General features: G+C 41.8%; 1 protein-coding gene across 2 annotated transcripts in view; it reads left to right on the top strand.

The window, feature by feature from the left end:
* Positions 1-3,777: 3,777 nt before the first annotated feature.
* Abl2 (ABL proto-oncogene 2, non-receptor tyrosine kinase) overlaps positions 3,778-18,154 on the top strand; it is a 129,524-nt gene continuing 115,147 nt past the window's right edge. The window contains exon 1 of one of the 2 annotated variants that reach the window (XM_029560178.1): positions 3,778-4,174. In XM_029560178.1, coding sequence (XP_029416038.1) covers positions 4,027-4,174 — 148 coding nt within the window. In that variant the 5' untranslated portion in view covers positions 3,778-4,026. The remainder of the gene's footprint in view (positions 4,175-18,154) is intronic. The other variant, XM_029560180.1, reaches the window with a different exon arrangement.

Here is an 18,154-nt window from a genome sequence, read left to right as displayed (position 1 = left end):
CTCTCTCTCTCTCTCTCTCTCTCTCTCTCTCTCTCTCTCTTTCTTTCTTCATTGTTTTGAGAGAAGACTTCATAATCTAGCTGAGGCTGGCTTGAACTTCTTGTCTCATGAGTGCTGGGATTACAGTTATATACTACCCCTGCCCTGTCAGAGCCAGCCTAATCTCAGAGTTCCTGTCCTTAACCACTACACTGTTACTCTCACTGATTACTATATATCATTCATGAATTAGCAAAGAATCCAAACTATTGTTAACAAATCAAATTCCCTGGGTAATAAAAACCAAACAATAAAACAAATTCTGTTTTTATGATCACCTTAATGCTTTGTTAATTTTTTTCTCAGGAGTTTCAGCCATTTTGTGAGTTAAAGAGAAGAAAATACTGTTTTATTTATTTTGAAACAGCATCTTGCTATGTTGCCCAGACTGGCCCCAAATCATGGACTCAAGTGATCCCCATTTCATTTTTCCTAACAGTTGGAAATATGAATCTACAGGTGGGGAAAAGTTATTTTTGTTTGCTTATTTTGTTTGTTTTGAGGCAGGGTTTCATTATGTAGACTGGGCTGACCTTGAACTTGTGATCCTCTTGCCTCAGCATATGGACTGTTAGAATTGCAAGAGTGCAGCAGCACCACTCCCCCCACCCCAAATGTATTGTAAACACAGGAAAATACCTTGATATAAATGAAAATTCATATTTTTAAAAATTTAAAATTTTTTTTTTGATCTTTTTGAGACAGGGTTTCCCTATAGTCTCATCTGGCCTGGAACTGTCTATGTAGATCAGGCTGGCCTCAAACTCACAAAGATCTGCTTGCCTCTGCCTTCCAAGTGCTGGGATTAAAGGCATGAGCCACCAAGCCCAGGAAAGTTGTTTTTTATAGAATGAGAGATACAAATCTAATGAAACAGGGTCTCCCTGTAGCCCCAGCTGTCCTGGAACTCACTATGTAGACCAGGCTGGCCTCGAAGTCACAGAAATCCGCCTGCCTCTGCCTCCCGACTGCTGGGATTAAAGGTGTGGTCATGCCCAGCTTGTTATTTTTATGTGTATATGAGTATATTGCCTGCTTGTGTAAGTGTACCCATGTCACGTAATGCCTGTGGAGGTCAGAAGAAGGCGTTGGATTCCCCCAGAACTGGCACTACGGATGGTTATCAGCTGCCATGTGGGTGCTGGGAATCAAACCTGGGTTCTCTGCAATAACAGCCAGGGCTTTTAACCACTGAGCCATCTCTCCAGTCCTGAAAATTCATATTCTATCTGGTGCTAAAACCTAGTGCTTCTTTTCCCATTGGGGCTAAATTCAGTTGTATTTGGCCACACCCTGGATGGAACAATTTCACAGTGGTCTTTTGTGTGTGTGTGTGCGTGTGCATGTGTTGTGTGCACAGGATTGTGGCAGTCACAGGACAACTTTGTCAGTTCTCATCTTCTCTGCCTTGAGACAGGGGTGTCTTCACCCCTGGGCATGTGAGCCAAGTCTGCAAGCTTCTGGAGATTCTTCTGTTTCTGTCTCCCATCTTCCTGTGAATCGGCTGGGATTACAGAGCTTGTGCTAATGTGTGTCTGGCTTTTCAGTATTGCTAGTAGCTTTTCCTGTGAGTTCTGGGGATCCAAACTCAGGTTGTCAGACTTATGTGGCAAGCACTTTTACTCACTGGAATCTCCCTACTGTCCCCCATAGTGTTCTTGTAATAGTGAATATCTATGTTGGAATTTGTAGCTCAGTGGTAGAGTACTTGCTTAGCATTCAAGGCCCTGAGTTCATTTCTCAGCAACACACACACACACACACACACACACACACACACGAATCAAGTGACTATGGTACAATGTGACTATTATAAGTACTTAGTTCCCATCTGTCTTATTCCATCTTGTGTTCTCAGTACACAGCATTTTGAAAGTGTTCAATACATATTAATCAAGATATAAGTGAATAAATGGAGAAAAAAGTTAAAAAGAAACCTCATGCAATCCAGATCAGTGTTTAATAGTTTGCATTTGAATATTATTACCATTCATAATTTTATCCAATAATTTAATCCATTTTCAGTAGTTGAAGGTTACTTTCTAATGTTAAAGGCAATCGAATATAAAACCTCTAAGGCAGTAAGAACCAGTAAGAACACACACACACACACACACACACACACACACACACACACACACTTGAGCACATACACATGTTAGCTTAGTACTATGAAGCACATGCAAGAACTACATACACCTATGTTACCAACTCTTAGCCTCCCAGTGCTTGTTTTGTTCACTCTACGCAATGCTCCAGCCCGAATTTAAAGCAAAATTTCAAGTGGTATGTCCAGTAACTGACACTTTAAAATAAAAAAAATTAAAATTATGGGTATATATGTGTCTCGGTGTAGGTAAGGGCATGTGAATGGAAGTGCCTGTGGAAGCTAGAGGTATTGGATCCTGGAGCTGGAGTTACAGGCACTGTGTACCACCTGATGTTGGTGCTGGGAACCCAACTTGGGTACTCTGGACAAGTAATCAGTGCTCTTAACTGCTGAGCCATCTCTCCAGGCTCCAGTACCTGATACTTTTTTTTTTAATAAAACAAACAAGAAAGCCAAAGGAAACAAGCATCATCAAGTTTGAGAATGTAGAGAACTAGCTCAATAATACAATGCAAGAACAGCATGGCAGGGTGGGATGGTGAGTCAATGGCATGTAGGGTGTGTGCATACAAAAATTACTTTTCTTCTGCTGGTGTCACTCTTTAGACTACATACGTTAAAGGTGAGTAAGTTCTGACTCAGAAACAAGGTCAAAGTTATTTGTCCTTGTCATCAATGCAAGGCCTGACCACGTGCACAGTGAGAAAAACATGCCAGTGGGAAGATTATCTTTACAGTCAAGCATTTTAAAGGAAACAGAAACATGCTCGGCTAGATAGGCAGTAAAGAAATTCAGTAAGAGTTCTTGGAGGCCGGGCGTGGTGGTGGTGCACACCTTTAATCTCAGCACTTGGGAGGCAGAGGCACCCCGATCTCTGTGAGTTGGAGGTGAGCCTGGTCTACATAGCGATTTCCAGGCCAGCCAGGCCTGCATGGTGAGACTCTGTTCCTCTTTCCCCCTCCAAAAGAGGAATTCATAGCAACATGAGGAATAGGGCTACACCAGTTTTGCCAATAAGAGTGCACACAAATCTAGGTGACTGCAACTTAACATCCAGAAACAATTCCCAAAATTAAAATGTAATAACCCAGCACGTTACCATCTCCTTGTGAATTTTATAGCATTTAAATCTGGCTTTATGCCTGCTGCTAAGTGTATTTGAAGGAATCCTCAAATGGAGAGCAGGGAAGCACAGGATTCACAAGCCTCAGCTGTGTTTGCTACTGAGCTGTGCACGTGGTGGGCACTCAGCCCTCCACTGACTTGACAGATGGAGGTGGGGCACGGGAGATTCCGGTAGCAGGCATCCCAAAACGCTTACGTGAAGAGCCGAACGTAGGTGAAAGTTGGCAAGGGCTGGCGGGTTCGGACGTGTGTGTGTGTGTGTGTGTGTGTGTGTGTGTGTGTGTGTGTCGGGTTCGGACGCGTGTGTGTGTGTGTGTTTGCGTGTGCGCGCGCGCAGGCACTGCAAAGCCCCCGACGGCCCCAGTGGTGGAGTGGTGGGCCGTGGCCTCCGCCCTGCGGGGCGCGGCGCGGGGCGGGGCCAGCCGGAGCTCCCCCCACCGAGTAGCGGAGGTGGAGGGGGGCGTGGAGACGCTCTGTCCCACGCTTGCCCAGTGCTCGGTGGTTTAAAGATGGCGGCGGCGGCTGGAGCTCTGAGCCGCCGGAGGAGGGGGGAGAAGGAGTGTCTGTGAGTCGCCCATAGGTAGCGCGGCGGCGGCTGTGAGGAGTCCGCGTGTGGAGCGGCCGGCGACTCGGCCCCTGGAGGCCTGGGCTGGGCAGGAGAGACCCGAGCGGCGCCGGGAGCCCCGAGGCCGGAGCGGAGGAGGAATGTGATCAGGGGTCGGCGGGGGCGCGGGAGTACGCGAGCACCGGGATGGGGCAGCAGGTGGGCCGCGTCGGGGAGGCTCCGGGGCTCCAGCCGCGCGGGATCCGGGGTAGCAGTGCAGCCAGGCCCTCGGGCCGCAGGCGGGACCCGGTGGGGCGCACCGCAGACGCCGGCTTCAATGTCTTCACCCAGCATGGTGAGTGTGTCCTGCGCCGGCGGAGGGCGTGGGGGAGGCGGGGGTGGGGGTGGGGGCGGGTGACGCGGCGGACGGGCAGTCCTCTGGGGGTGAAGGCTGGAGGGGTGCCTGCGAGTGGGGGCGGAATCTGCTGCCATCTGGGCCAGTCACCGGAGGCGAGGCACACCCCTCCCCCCGCCCGGCTCCGCGCTCCAGCCTGGCAGGCAGCTTCTGGGGGCGGAGGACAGGGAAGCATGCAGGGGTCTTAGAGGCGCGGGCTAGATTGTCTTCTGTCCTGGGACCGGACTGGGCGGCTTGTGGAATAGTGGATGGTATCCCTGGGGAGGGAAAGATGAAGGCTGGTGTGCAGGTTCGGGAGGTGGGAGGATAAACCGGTTATCGGCAGGCCACAGGAGTTGTGCCCTAAGGAATTGGGAAATAGGTAATGAATCTTAGGTGATTGTGGCATATTCGATATGTGTATTAAGTCAGGCAGTGAATGGTGTCAGAATGGTGAACTGTGAACGGTGCCCTATATAGGCCCTTCTTAGTATCTCTTCACTTTCCACAAAATATTTTCCCCAAACTAGAAATAAAGGGCTTCGCCAGGCTGTCCTGTTTTGCGTATGTGAGTAGGACACAGGATTCTGAGATGGCTGGCAGAGTTATAATTGGTAGGCATGGTAAGGGCTTCCATATGGATATCAACGAGTGTTTTTCTTTGAGCCACATTTGCGTGTACGTGTGTCTGCATACATATGTGCACATGCTCTCTAAGTAGCCTGGAACTTAGTTATTCTCATGTTTTCAGAAGAGCTGTCTCTAAACTTTTTATTACATTATTTGTGTATAGGTGTGTGTGTGTGTGCATGCATATGGAGTCTAGGACAACTTGTAGGGATCGGTTCTCACCTTCCACAATGTGGGTGGGTCCCAGGGATTGAACTCAGGTCATCAGGCTTGGAGGCAAGTGCCTTTACCTGTTAAGCCATCTCGCTGGTCCAATGTCTATAAACTCTTTGGTCAAACACTCTAAATCAATAAAAAATTGGGGCATCTGCTCTAATAATTTATGCCTTTATTGATTATATACATGAGCTACTACCATAATTTACAAACACAGAAATAGAAGAAAGGATAAGCTGGAAAGATAAGTACAGGGCTTTGTAAATGTGTGGCGGAGTACACACTTAGCATGACTAAAGCCCCAAATTCAGTCCCCAGCAGCAAAAAGAAATAAAAGAAAAAATAAGTATGAGCATTAATTTTTATTCTCAAAGCCAAGTAGATCATTTTGTACCTCCATAAAATACATTAATTTGAGAACACTTTTCTAGAAGAGGGAAGAACAGAGGAGGAAAAAAAAAAGATGTCCTTAGACCTGAGAGAGTCTGGAGATACAGATATGACTTCTATAGAAAGGACTGGATGATTGAAATTGTATGAGTGGCAGCAAACTGGAGTTTTCATAGAAAATTCATAGAAGAAAAGAAGGGGGTGCGTGTTAAAGAAGCAGACTGTCCTTTACTACGTGATTTGGGGAAAGAGAAGGGAAAGATTTGTGAACTAATCATTAAAAATAGAGTTTTAGAGGAAGTGATGATAGATGGCAGGGTACAGAGAGTGAGCTGACCCCAAGGATTTATGGCTACTGGGTGAGTTGTGCCAGAGTTCTGCATTTGCACTACTGGATAGACTTGAGTTGTTTCTTAAAGGAGGAGATGGGATCATCCTGGTTTTACATGCCTCCTGTTAAACATGCTTGAGCAGCTCTTCAAGGTATGTGAATATTTTATGTAGGTGCTATGTGGGTTAGTCTCTATTGAAATCACTTTCTAAATCATAGAAAAAAAAGAAGGATTAATAGTTTTTGGGGAAAGAAATCATCCAATAAAGCTTTGCTTTATGGGACGTGTTACTATGTACTAAACTTGGCCTGGTGGGCAACAGTGATCCTCTTCCTGTAGTATCTTATTCAGGACACAAGATTTTCAAAGGAGGAAGAAGTCAGGAAGATTGGAATAGGAAGAGATTTTGAAGGATGAACAGGATTTGAATCTATGGAGCAGGAAAAAGGAGCAGGCTGGACAGGAGAAACTTCAACAGAAACAATGGAAATATTATTGATGGATAGTAAGGAGACATTTATCAGGTGTGAAGGAGGCTTATGAACTGTAAAAAAAGAAAAAAACCCTGGAAAGTACTACAGCAAAAATTGGAAGAGAAGTTCTTTGGGTTTCTTTCTTACTTTTTTTTTTTTCCTTATTAAAGCAGCATCTCTCAGGGTAGCACACGCTGGCCTTAAACTGCCACAGTCCTCCTTACTCAGCCTCTCAAATGCTGGAATTATGGGCACGTACATCCAGAGTCTATCTTTTATCTGTGAAAAGTGATGCCTTTTAACTTTACAGATTTGTGATTCTAATTGTAAGTAGTAGGAACAAAACTTTAAATAGATTGGAGGAGACTGGGCTATATGGGAAAATCTGTCAGAAAAATTTTCTCAGTTTAGTTGATTGTCCATAGTTTATAAGATCTGCCAATAAACCCAATTATGAAATATAATACTGAAATGTTGGCTTTGAAGGCAGTGAATTAGAAGCAGTGAAAATAGGAGGGGCTAAGCTCAAGGGGCATTTTGTTTAGTAAACAAGTTTTTTTGAGTACTGCTTGGGCTCTGAGATGTTGTGAATATGAGTCCCTAACTTCAGGAACTTAAAGAACTTGATGATTCTGCCTAGAAGATGAAAGAAGAGTTCATTTTGAAGATGTTGAGGGATGAGCTCTGAAGCCTTTCTACCTGAAACCTGACTCCTCTGCTTATTTACCTATGTGACTTTGGGCAAGTTATACCTTGGGTTCTGTATTTGTGAAATGGGGATTTTAAGGGTACCCAGCTTTGTGTGTTATTATATGAAAGCACTTAGAATAGTGTGTTGAACATATTAAGAGTTCATTATGGGCCAAGTGTTGTGGCACACACCTTTAACTCCAGCACTTGGGAGGCAGAGGCAGGTAGATCTAGATGAGTTCAAGACCAGCCTATTCCACACAGCAAGTTCTAGACTAGCCAGGGCTACACAATGAAACCCTGTCTAAAAAAAAAAAAAAAAAAAAGAGTACAGTGTTTCTTACCTGCTTTCATCACTATTATTAAAAACAGAGATGTGTCAAAGTTTAACACCAATGTTTTAAATCTGGGTAACTCAGATAATAAAGATTTTATTGACAAGTTTGGAAGTTGGAGCTGATGGATAAGAAGTGTAAGGGTAGCCAAAGACTAGTGTGGAAAGAATGGAACGAACAAATAGTATGAGAGATAAAGGTAAAGTAAGTACTGTACTTTAGACAGATGGGTATTTAAAGATTTTTCTAGGGGCTGGGGAGTTGGCTTAGCAGATAAAGATGCTTTCTGCCAAGCCAAGCCTAACAATCTGTATTCCATCCCTAGAACGTATATGGTGGGAGCAGAGAACTCCTGAAACTTGCCTTCTAACTTCAGCACCCCCCCCCCAATACATATAAACAAGACAGCTTTTTATAGATCAGGGTTTTGTAGCCTGAGCAGTAGTGATATTTTGGGTTGGGTAATTCTTTGCTCTGTATGTGGTGGTGGAGTCTGTCCTGTACATGGTAGGATGTTAGGCAGCATCCCTGGCTTTTGCCCACTAGATGCCAGTAGCACCCTGGCTTTTTTCCTTTCTTTTTTTTTTTTTTTTTCCTTCAAACAGTAGTTAGAGATTAAACCTAGGGATGCTAAATGCTAAGCAAGTGCTCGATCACTGAACTATTTTTCTAAGCCTCTAGTTACACCCACTTTTGTTTCCTTAGATACAAACCAAAATATCTTCACACTGCTAATCCTGACCTTCCTAGGGTGCTCAGATTATTCACAGTTAGGTACTACTGTTTAGAAACATGGCAGATACTGATTGAATGAGTAAATTAATTAAATCTAAAAGTTCCTCCTTGTACTGAGGATGTAGTAGCTCAGTGGTAGAACACTTGCTTAGCTTGTACAAGGTTCTCAGTTCAATCTGTAGGATCACCTGAAAAGTTAAAAAACTCCTTAGTAGAAATAACATTTGATACTTATGTGAAAAAAATTTAGGTCATAGAACTCATAGTAATCACTGTCTTGCTGGGTGGTGCATGCCTGTAATCTCAGTCCAAGGAAGCTGAAGCAGGAGGATTGCTGTGTGTTTGAGGTCAGCCTATGCTATGTAGTACTCAGCTAGCCAGGGCTATGTAGCAAGACTCTCAAAAAACTGAAGAAAAAAAAAGAAAAAAACCCATTGTCCTGAGTTTGTAATACTGAAGTATTAGCATATAAATCTGTATATAAAAGGTTTGACATGGGTCTGGAAAGATGGCTGAGTGGTTAAGAGCACTTGTTGCTCTTGTAGAGGACCTGAGTTCAATTCCCAGCACCTGTGTCAGGCAGCTTACAACTTCCTATAACTGTAGCACCAGGGGCTCCTATGCCCTCTTCCTGACTCTTCAGGCCCCACACATGTATACTCACACATAGACATACATACATACACATAAATAAAAATAAGTCTTATGTGCACACCTTTAATCCCAGCACTTGGGAGGCAAAGGCAGGCGGATCTCTGAGTTCAAGGCCAGCTTTGTCTACATAGTGAGTTCTAGGCCAGCTGGGGCTACAGGGAGACCTTATCTTAAAAAAAGACCAAAAAAAAAATTATTTTGTATGTATGTATGTATGATGTATGTGAGTGCAGGTGCATGTGAAGGTCAGAAGACAATTTTTAAAAATTTATTTTTATATATATGAGTATATTGCCTACATATATATGTTCACCACATGGTGCAGTGCCTGCAGAGGCCAGATTATGGCCAGTAGGAATCCCTGGAACTGGAGTTACAGACTGTTGTTAGCCACCATGTGGATGCTAGGAATCAAACCTGGGTCCTCTGCTAGAGCAGCCAGTACTCTTAATTGCTGAGCCATCTCTCCAGCCCTAGAGGACAACTTTTGGGAGTTGGTTTTCTCCTTCCACATAGAATTGAACTAGAATTGAACTCCTGTTGTCAGACTTGCACAGCAAGCTCCTTTACTCACTGACCCTCCTTGCCATCCCTACATGAAGGTTTTTTTTTCTTTTTTTTTTCTTTTTTAGACAGGGTCTCCCTGTAGCACCAGCTGGCCTGGAACTTGCTTTGTAGAGCTGGTTTGAAACTCACAAAGATCTGCCTGCCTCTGCCTCCTGAGTGCTGGAATTAAGGGTATGTGCCACCATGCCCAGCTATACATGAAGGTTTTAATTAAGTTAGATAAGTATATCATAGATTATCAGTTTATTTTTTTTCTTTTGGTGAAAAATAACTTTTTTTTTCATTTTTAATAATATGTAAATAAGGTGTTACAATAATTTGCTTTGCCAAAAGTATTTTTGGGAATGTAGGTTAGAAGGAATAAAATCATAAGCCACCTTTTGGAATGAAACAATGAGGGGTTATATGACCTCTGGACTTTTACTTGAAACTTTTTGGTGAGCTGATGTTTTGTGCTAGTAATCTTGGCTTGAATGTATACTTGTCTTTTTGTTGTTTGAGACGAAGCCTTGCTATGTAGACTAGGCTGGCCTTGAACTTTTGGCAGTCCTCCTGCCTCAGCCTCCCTCATGCAGATTACAGGTGTGTACCTTCATACTGTGTCCTCTTTATAATACTGGGCATAAACCTCAACAGTTGAATGATTTTATTTTAATTTCACTTCCTTCTCATTTCCTGAAAATAATAATAAAAATTAACCAGGAATTGTGAAATTTTGAATAATAAAATTTTCCTTGAGTTCATCATTTTAAATCATCTGACTTTTCTCTTTGTATCTATAGTTCATTTAAAAATTTTTATAGAATGAGGATATGGACACCCCAAGTTGAAATGATAATCTAGAAGGATTTAGTGACCTACTATAGTGATCACTGATTGTTTTTTGTTTATTGAAAAAGGGTCTTTCTGTTAACTCAGGGTGGTATTGTTTGCTTGTTTGGGATAGAGTCTCAAGCTGGCCTGGACTTGTGTATAATTTGAGATTGATCCTGGCCTTGAACTCCTGATCCTCCTGTCTCTACCTCCTAAGTGCTGAGATAACAGGTATGTACCCATACCATGCTTCTAAACTGGTCTTGAACTCTCCAACCATTCTCCTGCCTATACCTTCTAAGTGCTGAATCAAAAGTACCACCATACTTGGCAGTTGTCTTTGGCCACTAATTGTTATGAAATTTAAACTTTTTGTTTGTTTTTGTCAGAGTCTCACTCTGTAGCACAGGCTGCTCTGAAACTAAGTAGATCAGGAAAGCTAAATTAAAAAAAAATTATTTGGCTGGGCATAATAGTGCATGTCTATAACCCTGACACTCAAGAGGCTGAGGCAGAAGGATTGCAAGTTAGAGGCTAGCCTTGGGTACAGTGTTAGTTTGGGGCCAGCCTTGGATACATAGTAAGCCCCTGTCTCAAAAAAAGTGTGTGTGTGTGTGTGTGTGTGTTACTGGAGATCAGACCCAGAGCCTTGTATATGCAAGCCCTGTACCACCACTGAGTTACACTGCCAACCCCCTCTCCTGTGGTTTTTTGTTTGTTTGTTTGTTCGTTTTGAACAAGGTCTTGCTATGTGTCTGAGGTTGGTCTAGACCTCACCACATAGCCCAGGCTGACTTCAAACTTGCTGTGAGCACCTTCTCAACAGTTGAATTTGGGGATCACAGGTGTACTGTTGTTATCAGGGAAAAATGAAACATCGAATTTCTTTTTTTTTTTTTTTTTTTTTTTTGAAACAGGGCTTCCCTGTTGCCCCAGCTGGCCTGGCATTGGCTGTGTAGACCAAGCTGCGTCAATCTCACAGAGATCTGCCTGTCTCTGCAGTGCTGGGACTATAGGCCTGTGCTACCATGCCCTTTGACTGATTGATTGATTTTATCATTATTATTTTGGTTTGGAGACAAGGTGGCCTTGAGCTTGCTTGTAGCTAAGACTGACTTGGGCACCTACTTTCTACATGTGAGATTATACACCTGTGCTGCTATGCCTGGAGAATAACTTTTTGAGCAGAGCAAACATAAACTTATTAGGGATAAGTGAGAAAGAACTCATAAAAGTAGGAGGGATTATTATTAATAATAATATTTTTGGTCTTTTTGAGACAGGGTCTCCCTGTAGCCCCAGCTGTCCTGGAACTCACTATGTAGACCAGGCTGGCCTTGAACTCACAGAGCTCCACGCCTCTGCCTCCCAAGTGCTGGGATTAAAGGCATGCACCACCACGCCCCACCCTATTTTATTATTTTTATTTTATGTGTATTGAGTATATTGCCTGCATGTATGTGAGGGCACCCGTGTCCTACAATGACGCGGAGGTCAGAAGAGGGCTTCGGATTCCTCTGGAACTGGAATTAAGGACGGTTCATAGCTGCCATATGGGTGCTGGGAATTGAACCCCGGTCTTCTGCAAGAGCAGTCAATGCTCTTAACCGCTCAGCCATCTCTCCAGTCCCATAAACTGAACTTTTAAAAATGAGCTCAGCTGCTGGGCGTGGTGGCGCACGCCTTTAATCCCAGTACTTGGGGGCAGAGGCAGGTGGATCTCTGTGAGTTCAAGGCCAGCCTGGTCTACATAGTGAGTTTCGGGCCAGCTGGGCCTACAGGGAATTTTTTTAAAAAAAAAAAAAAAAAAAAAAAAAAAAAAAAAAAAAAGAGCTCAGCCTTTACATTTTAACTAACTCCCAAGTCTGTGGAAGTCAAAGATGTATACTTAGGTCTGTATTCTTGGCAAAGTGGCAGACAAGTTGTGGTCCACATTCTGTTATCACAGTGCAAGGGATAGAGAAATCCTATATAAAATCACGTAGTTTTGTTCTCTGACATGGCCCTCAGCCTGCTTTAAAGGGAAACAAAAACCAAACCAAAGAAAAATCACTCTCACCTCCCCTTCAAGTTTTTTTCCTCTTTCCTCTTTCTCTGCCATTTTTTTAGTTTGTAAAACTTTTCTTTTTTTTTTTTTTTTTTTTTACAAATAGCTTTAAAATTACATATTTATTTGTGTGTGTGTTTGTATATGTGTGTGTATGGGTGTACACCTGTGAAGATCAGAAGACAACTTTCAGGAATTGTCCCTGGGATCGAAGTTAGATTGTCAGACTCTCCCAGGGTAAGCATCTTTACATGCTGCGTCATCTCATTGGCCTGTAAACTTTTTTTTTAAGGTTCATTTTTATTTATTTGTGTGTGTATGTGCACGTGTGTGGGTGCATGCACTTGTACATGCCTGGAGGTCAGAAGAAGGTGTTGGATCCCTTGGATCTGGAGTTTGGTGTTTGTGGGATGCTCAGATTCTTACATGGGTGCTGGGATCCAAACTCTTGTCCTTATGATTGTACAGCAAATGCCCTTACCTTCTGAGCTGTTTCTCCACCTGCTTGTGCAGTTTTAAAGATGCTGTAAAGATGTCAACCCATTGTGTAGTTTTAAAGTGCTATAGAAAAGTTTTGTGTCTTTTATCTCATATGATTTGGAATATTCTCTATGAAATAGATGAGACAGGTTTTACTCTTTCCATTTTATGGGTGAATACTAGTTAACAGAATTAGGTGACTTCTTAAAGTCACATAGCTGTTAAGTGATATGGTTTTATAGAGCGAGTAAGAATTGGATTCAAACCCTGCCTTGTGAAATTATATAAAGCTTTCAAGGAAAGGCCAGACAGTAGTGGCCAATAAATAGTAGTTTTGTTATTATTTACTTCCTGGTGAGTATCTACAACACACCGATTCTCTTGTTAAAATGAATGTGAAAGCCCTTTGTTGGAGTGTCTTCTGGCAAGTGACCACTGTCTTATACCAATTTTTTGGTGGTTTATCTCTAAAAGTTATATGGAAGGCCTGTTGAGAGATGGGTTTGTGAAAACATCTGGAGTTCCCAGAGACAAGTGACAGCAGGGAACGTAAAATAAGGTTTTGGTGACAGATTTATGCTAGATTACGTTAGGCTGTAGTTCATGGAAGAATTGGGTGATGAAGTAATTGCCACTTCCGTGGTGTGCCTGGTGTGTTCTAAGTACTTTATGTTTGCTCTCAGCTTAAACTTTTGCCTTAAAACCAAACCACAAAAGAGACCAAAGCAGTTTTGGTATTTATTAGTGGTTCCATAGTTTTAATGCATGATGACGCCTATTACTATAGAGTATGTCTATACTTTGCTTTTGTATGTGTGTATATTTACCTCATTTCTCTTCAGACCGTTGAAGAGCTTTTCAAAATGGAAGGTAGGGGATCTTGTATAGGTGAGATATGTAAAGTGTTATTGTGGATTGAGATTTAGACAACATGTGATGCTGTGAGAGGGTGGCCGTTTGTTCTCTTTGGAGTCTCATGGTAACATTGCACTCAGTTTCCAAGCTTTATGTTGCTAATATTTTTATTTAAGACTTGTATATCCCCATGCTCCTCCCCCCCCATTGATGGGCTAAAACTCCTTTCTTTTTCTCCCCCACCCAGGGTCTTGCTCTGTAACCCAGGTCTGACTTCCCAACTCACGGAAGTCTTCCTGTGTTGTCTTCCTGAGGATTATAGGCATGTTTTACCAAGCCCAACTAAAATTCATTTTCCTCTTTTGGCTTTTTAGAAAGTTATCAAGATTTACAGAAGCTGGGGATTTACCTCTTTGGTAGAGTATGCTCATGGCATGTACAAGCCCTGTGATCTCCACCCCCATCCTCTTATACACAAAGGAAATTTACAGATCAGCGATAGTATATTGGGCTGTATTGGAGGATGAATGCACTAAGCCATGCTCCTTTATGAATGCAAAAAAAAAAAAGTATAAAATACTCACCACCTGGGCCTTGTATTAGTAGTGGACAGTACTGGGTAGATAGTTTTAAGAATTACTAACCAATAATATTGTATATACACAGACAATAAGGTCCTGGCTTTATAAACATTGGTGAAAATGTCCCTTGAATTCTAAGGTACTAGGTTACAAGGATTGATTGCTTTGTTATCTTTCACATAGTACCTGCATCATGGTATGTGCAATATTCTTGAGTCAGCAACAGCTTTCTTTTTTAATCTACATATATATACTTCCTTTTATATATTTCTATAATAGTTGATTTAAAACATTTGAGGGGCTGGAGAGGTGCTTCAGGGCATAAGAACACTTGCTGTTCTTCTAGAGGACCTCGGTTTGGTTCCCAGCACCCACATGGTAAGTCTGTCTTCCTCTTCCGGCCTTCATGGGTACTACACGCATTCCAGTGAGCATACCGGCCATCAAAACACTTGTACAAATAAAAATAAATAATTTTTAAAAAGCATTTTGAAGTGACAGCGTATCTGATAAGTAACAATTTTACTTGATAAAACTTTTTAGGTAAGGGCTAGGGAGATGGCTCAGAGATAGGTAGATCTTAGGGACTCATTGGTCAGCCAGCCTAGCTGAAATGGTGTGCTTCAGGTTCACTGAAAAGACCCTGTCTCAAAAAAAAAAAAGTGGTGAAATGATTGAGGAAGACATCTTTTTTTTTTTTTAATTTTTACAGAAACTTTGAGAATTTCATACATGCATATAAGGTGTTTTGATCAAATCCATGCCCACTCCCTCCCCTGCCAACATTCCTCCCTCTGAAGAGGTAACCCTAACATCTTTTAAAGATTAGATGCACAAAACACACAACAAATTTGACCTTTTTGGCCTTGGAACAGAGTATGTTGCTAACAGGCCCAAGGACATTTTGGCTTTTAGCCAAGAAACTGGCTACATTTCTTTGGGGTCTTTTTACCCTGCCTAGCCAATTCCTACCTCCTATTCTTATCACGGCATCCTCTGAAGGGGTTACCAAATTGCCAATAGGGAATAGGAACACAGACCGCTCTGGCTTCTTCCATGCTGAACAGGGACGCAGGGTGAGGCAATTGCAGTACCCCTTCAGTGGGTCTATCTAAAAGACTTCCAAATTGCATGACTTTTGTCTCTAAGGGGAGAAGACAGTTCTTGAATCATGAATGGGAGATGTGAAGGAGAAGTAAAGGCAAGAGTAATTATAATTAGCATTACAAGTTCTAGACAGGGAACTAGAAAAAAGAACAGGGCAATTTTCAAATGTTCACATGAGAGTCCATTGGAGTTTCTTGACAAGGGCTTCCAAAAGCATCCCTCTATTGGGTTCTTCCTCATTTTCTTTTGTCCGAGGAAGACATCTTGATGTCAACCTCTGGCCTACACATATGCCCACGTGGGTGAGCTCACCCCCACAAATATGTGTACAGCACACACATAGACCCCACACACCATGCATTTGCATAAAGAAAAGAACAAACAAGAAAAAACTTTGTAGGTAGAGCTGGAGAGATTCAGTGATTAAGAGCACATACTGCTCTTCCAGAAGACCTGAATTCAATTTCCAGCAGTCATCATGTCAGATGACTCACTGTAACTCTCACTCCTGGAGGATCCGACACCTCTGGCTTCTACGGGCACTTGTACTCACTTGCACATACCCACACACAGACACACACATATGCACACAAAAATAAACTGGAAAAAAAAAACCCTTAAAAATAAAACTTCATAGGTAACTGCTTCTTTCTTGAGGTCAGAATATCCAGGTATCTGTCTTGAAAATAAACATAAAAGCTACCTAAAGTAATCTCTTTATTTTATTATTACACTATGCAAATTTAAAAACCCTTTTATTCCCAGATTACATAGCAGGAGGATTAAAAAAAATTTTTTTAGCTTAGCACTGCAGAACATTTTTTCTTCTTTAATTTTACTTACAAATGTGTAGGTGGGGGAAGGGTGGTTGTGAGAAGTGAACTCTGTGCTTACACTGCAAGCATTTGTACCCACTGAGCCACCTTGTCAGCCTGGAGCATTTTCTCCTTACTCTTAGTCTAGACTGTACTAATTGTGCATGTTAATGACTCTGAGAGAATTTTGGGGTATAATTTAGACAGAACTGTCCAAGAGAATGTTGCCATTCAAATAAATGTTAATGAACATCTTTACTTAAAAAAAAAAAAAGTGCTGGGCGTGGTGGAGCATGCGTTTAATCCCAGCACTCGGGAGGCAGAGGGAGGTGGATCTTTGTGAGTTCAAGGCCATCCTGGTCTACATAGTGAGTTCCAGGACAGCTGGGGCTACAGGGAGACCCTGTCTCAAAAAAAAAAAAAAAAAAAAAAAAAAAAGTTAAAAAGAAGGGATTGGAGAGATGGTTCAGTAGTTAAGAATGAATACTGCTTTTGTAGTTGACCTGAGTTCAGTTCCCAGTACCCACATTGGGCATCTTACAACCTCCTGTAACTTCAGATCCAGGGGATCTGATGCCCTCTTCTAGCCTCCTTGTGCAGTGTATTCACAGGCACATACTCCCACACAGACAGATATCTGTACACACAGTTAAAAAAAACTTTAATTAAAAAAAAGTTAAAGAGTTTTGTACAATAATTCTTGGTTAGTAATCACTACCTTTTTTGAATACATGCATACTTTCAGAATATAAATATAAATTTGATGTCATTATACTAATTGGAACTTTTTTGGCAATACTGGATTCAGTTGAACTTGCACTCAGATACATAGATAAATACATATTTGATGTAGTAGTATTCTCCAGTCAGCCTTGGTTACTTAAAGAAATAAGAACAACATTGGACTTACCCCCCACTTTGCTTCTTATAAATGTGCTAAGTCTGTGGTGATGCTGCTGGCTGCTTCTTAGTGCACTCTGCCAGTATTGGTTTTTTTAAGCCAACATAACACACAGTTCAGCAGCTCAGGCCATTTGTATTCCCTGGTTTGCTGCCGTGGAGAGGGCTGGCCTAAAAATCTTCCTGTTGATGTGGTCAAGGTCAAAGAAATTGTTCTGTAGCTTAATAGACACTGTATATATACAGTTTGTTAACCTGCTCTTCTCTCTATACTAATTTAAACAAATTAAAAAAAATACTGAGTTTAAGACCTAAGATTGCCACTTAGTATTTTGTGGTTCCATGTAATTACTAAGAAAGTATTTTCTGGAAACAATATATGGTCTGAGTCACCCATCTGTTCTTTATTTTAAAGAAATTGATACATGAAGCTTTTGGTTATAGTTGCTCTTTGATTAATTTTAAAATTTATATTTAATATTCAAAGATATCTGAATGTAAAGAAAAAAAATTTAATGGTAGAGGAGTTTATAGAGTAGACATAAACGTCCCTTGTGACTCCAACATATATTTTATTAAAGGACACTACCGTTCATGGTTTGATAATGTTGTCTCAGAACTTTGTGCTTATGTATATTTGAGTATACATAATACTATTTTGCCATTTCACAACTGTATTTATATGAATTTTCTCCCCAGTTTTGCTTTTGTATTTAACATGTCTGGAAGACTTTTTATACAAAGACCTTCCTTACAAATTTATACAGATTTCTCTCTCCTTTTTTAAATTTTATTTTATAGATTTCTAGTGTTTAATGGTCTAAACATTAGATATAGTTAACCACTTTGTTTTTGAGACAATCTCCCTGTACTTTCATCTGGCCTAGAGCTACCTGTATAAACCAGGCTGACCTTGATCTCATGGAGCTCCCCAAGCCCCTTGGCCCCAAATGCTGGGATTAAAGGCATGCACCACCACGTGTAGCTTTTAACCACTTTCTTACTGATGAGTATAAGATGATGATAATGATGAATTTGGGTTTTTGAGACAAGTCCTCACTCTGTAACGCAACCTGGCCTAGCCTTGAAGTCATTATCAAGTGTTGGAATTAGAGATGTGAGCTACCTTGCCTGTGTGTGTGTGTGTGTGTGTGTGTGTGTGTGTGTGTGTGGCTTTAATGGGTCTCTGAGAGATTGAGGCCAGCTACCTTGCCTGGGTGTGGGTGTGTGTGTGTGTGTGTGTGTTTGGCGCATGGCTTTAAGGGGTCTCTGAGAGATTGAGGCCAGCTGTCTCTACATAGTGAGTTCCAGGCCAACTAAT

Source organism: Nannospalax galili, unplaced genomic scaffold (genome assembly GCF_000622305.1).
Source record: "Nannospalax galili isolate Female #2095 unplaced genomic scaffold, S.galili_v1.0 scaffold429, whole genome shotgun sequence".
Classification (NCBI taxonomy): Eukaryota; Metazoa; Chordata; class Mammalia; order Rodentia; family Spalacidae; genus Nannospalax; species Nannospalax galili.
This window is presented reverse-complemented; position numbering and strand designations above follow the sequence as displayed.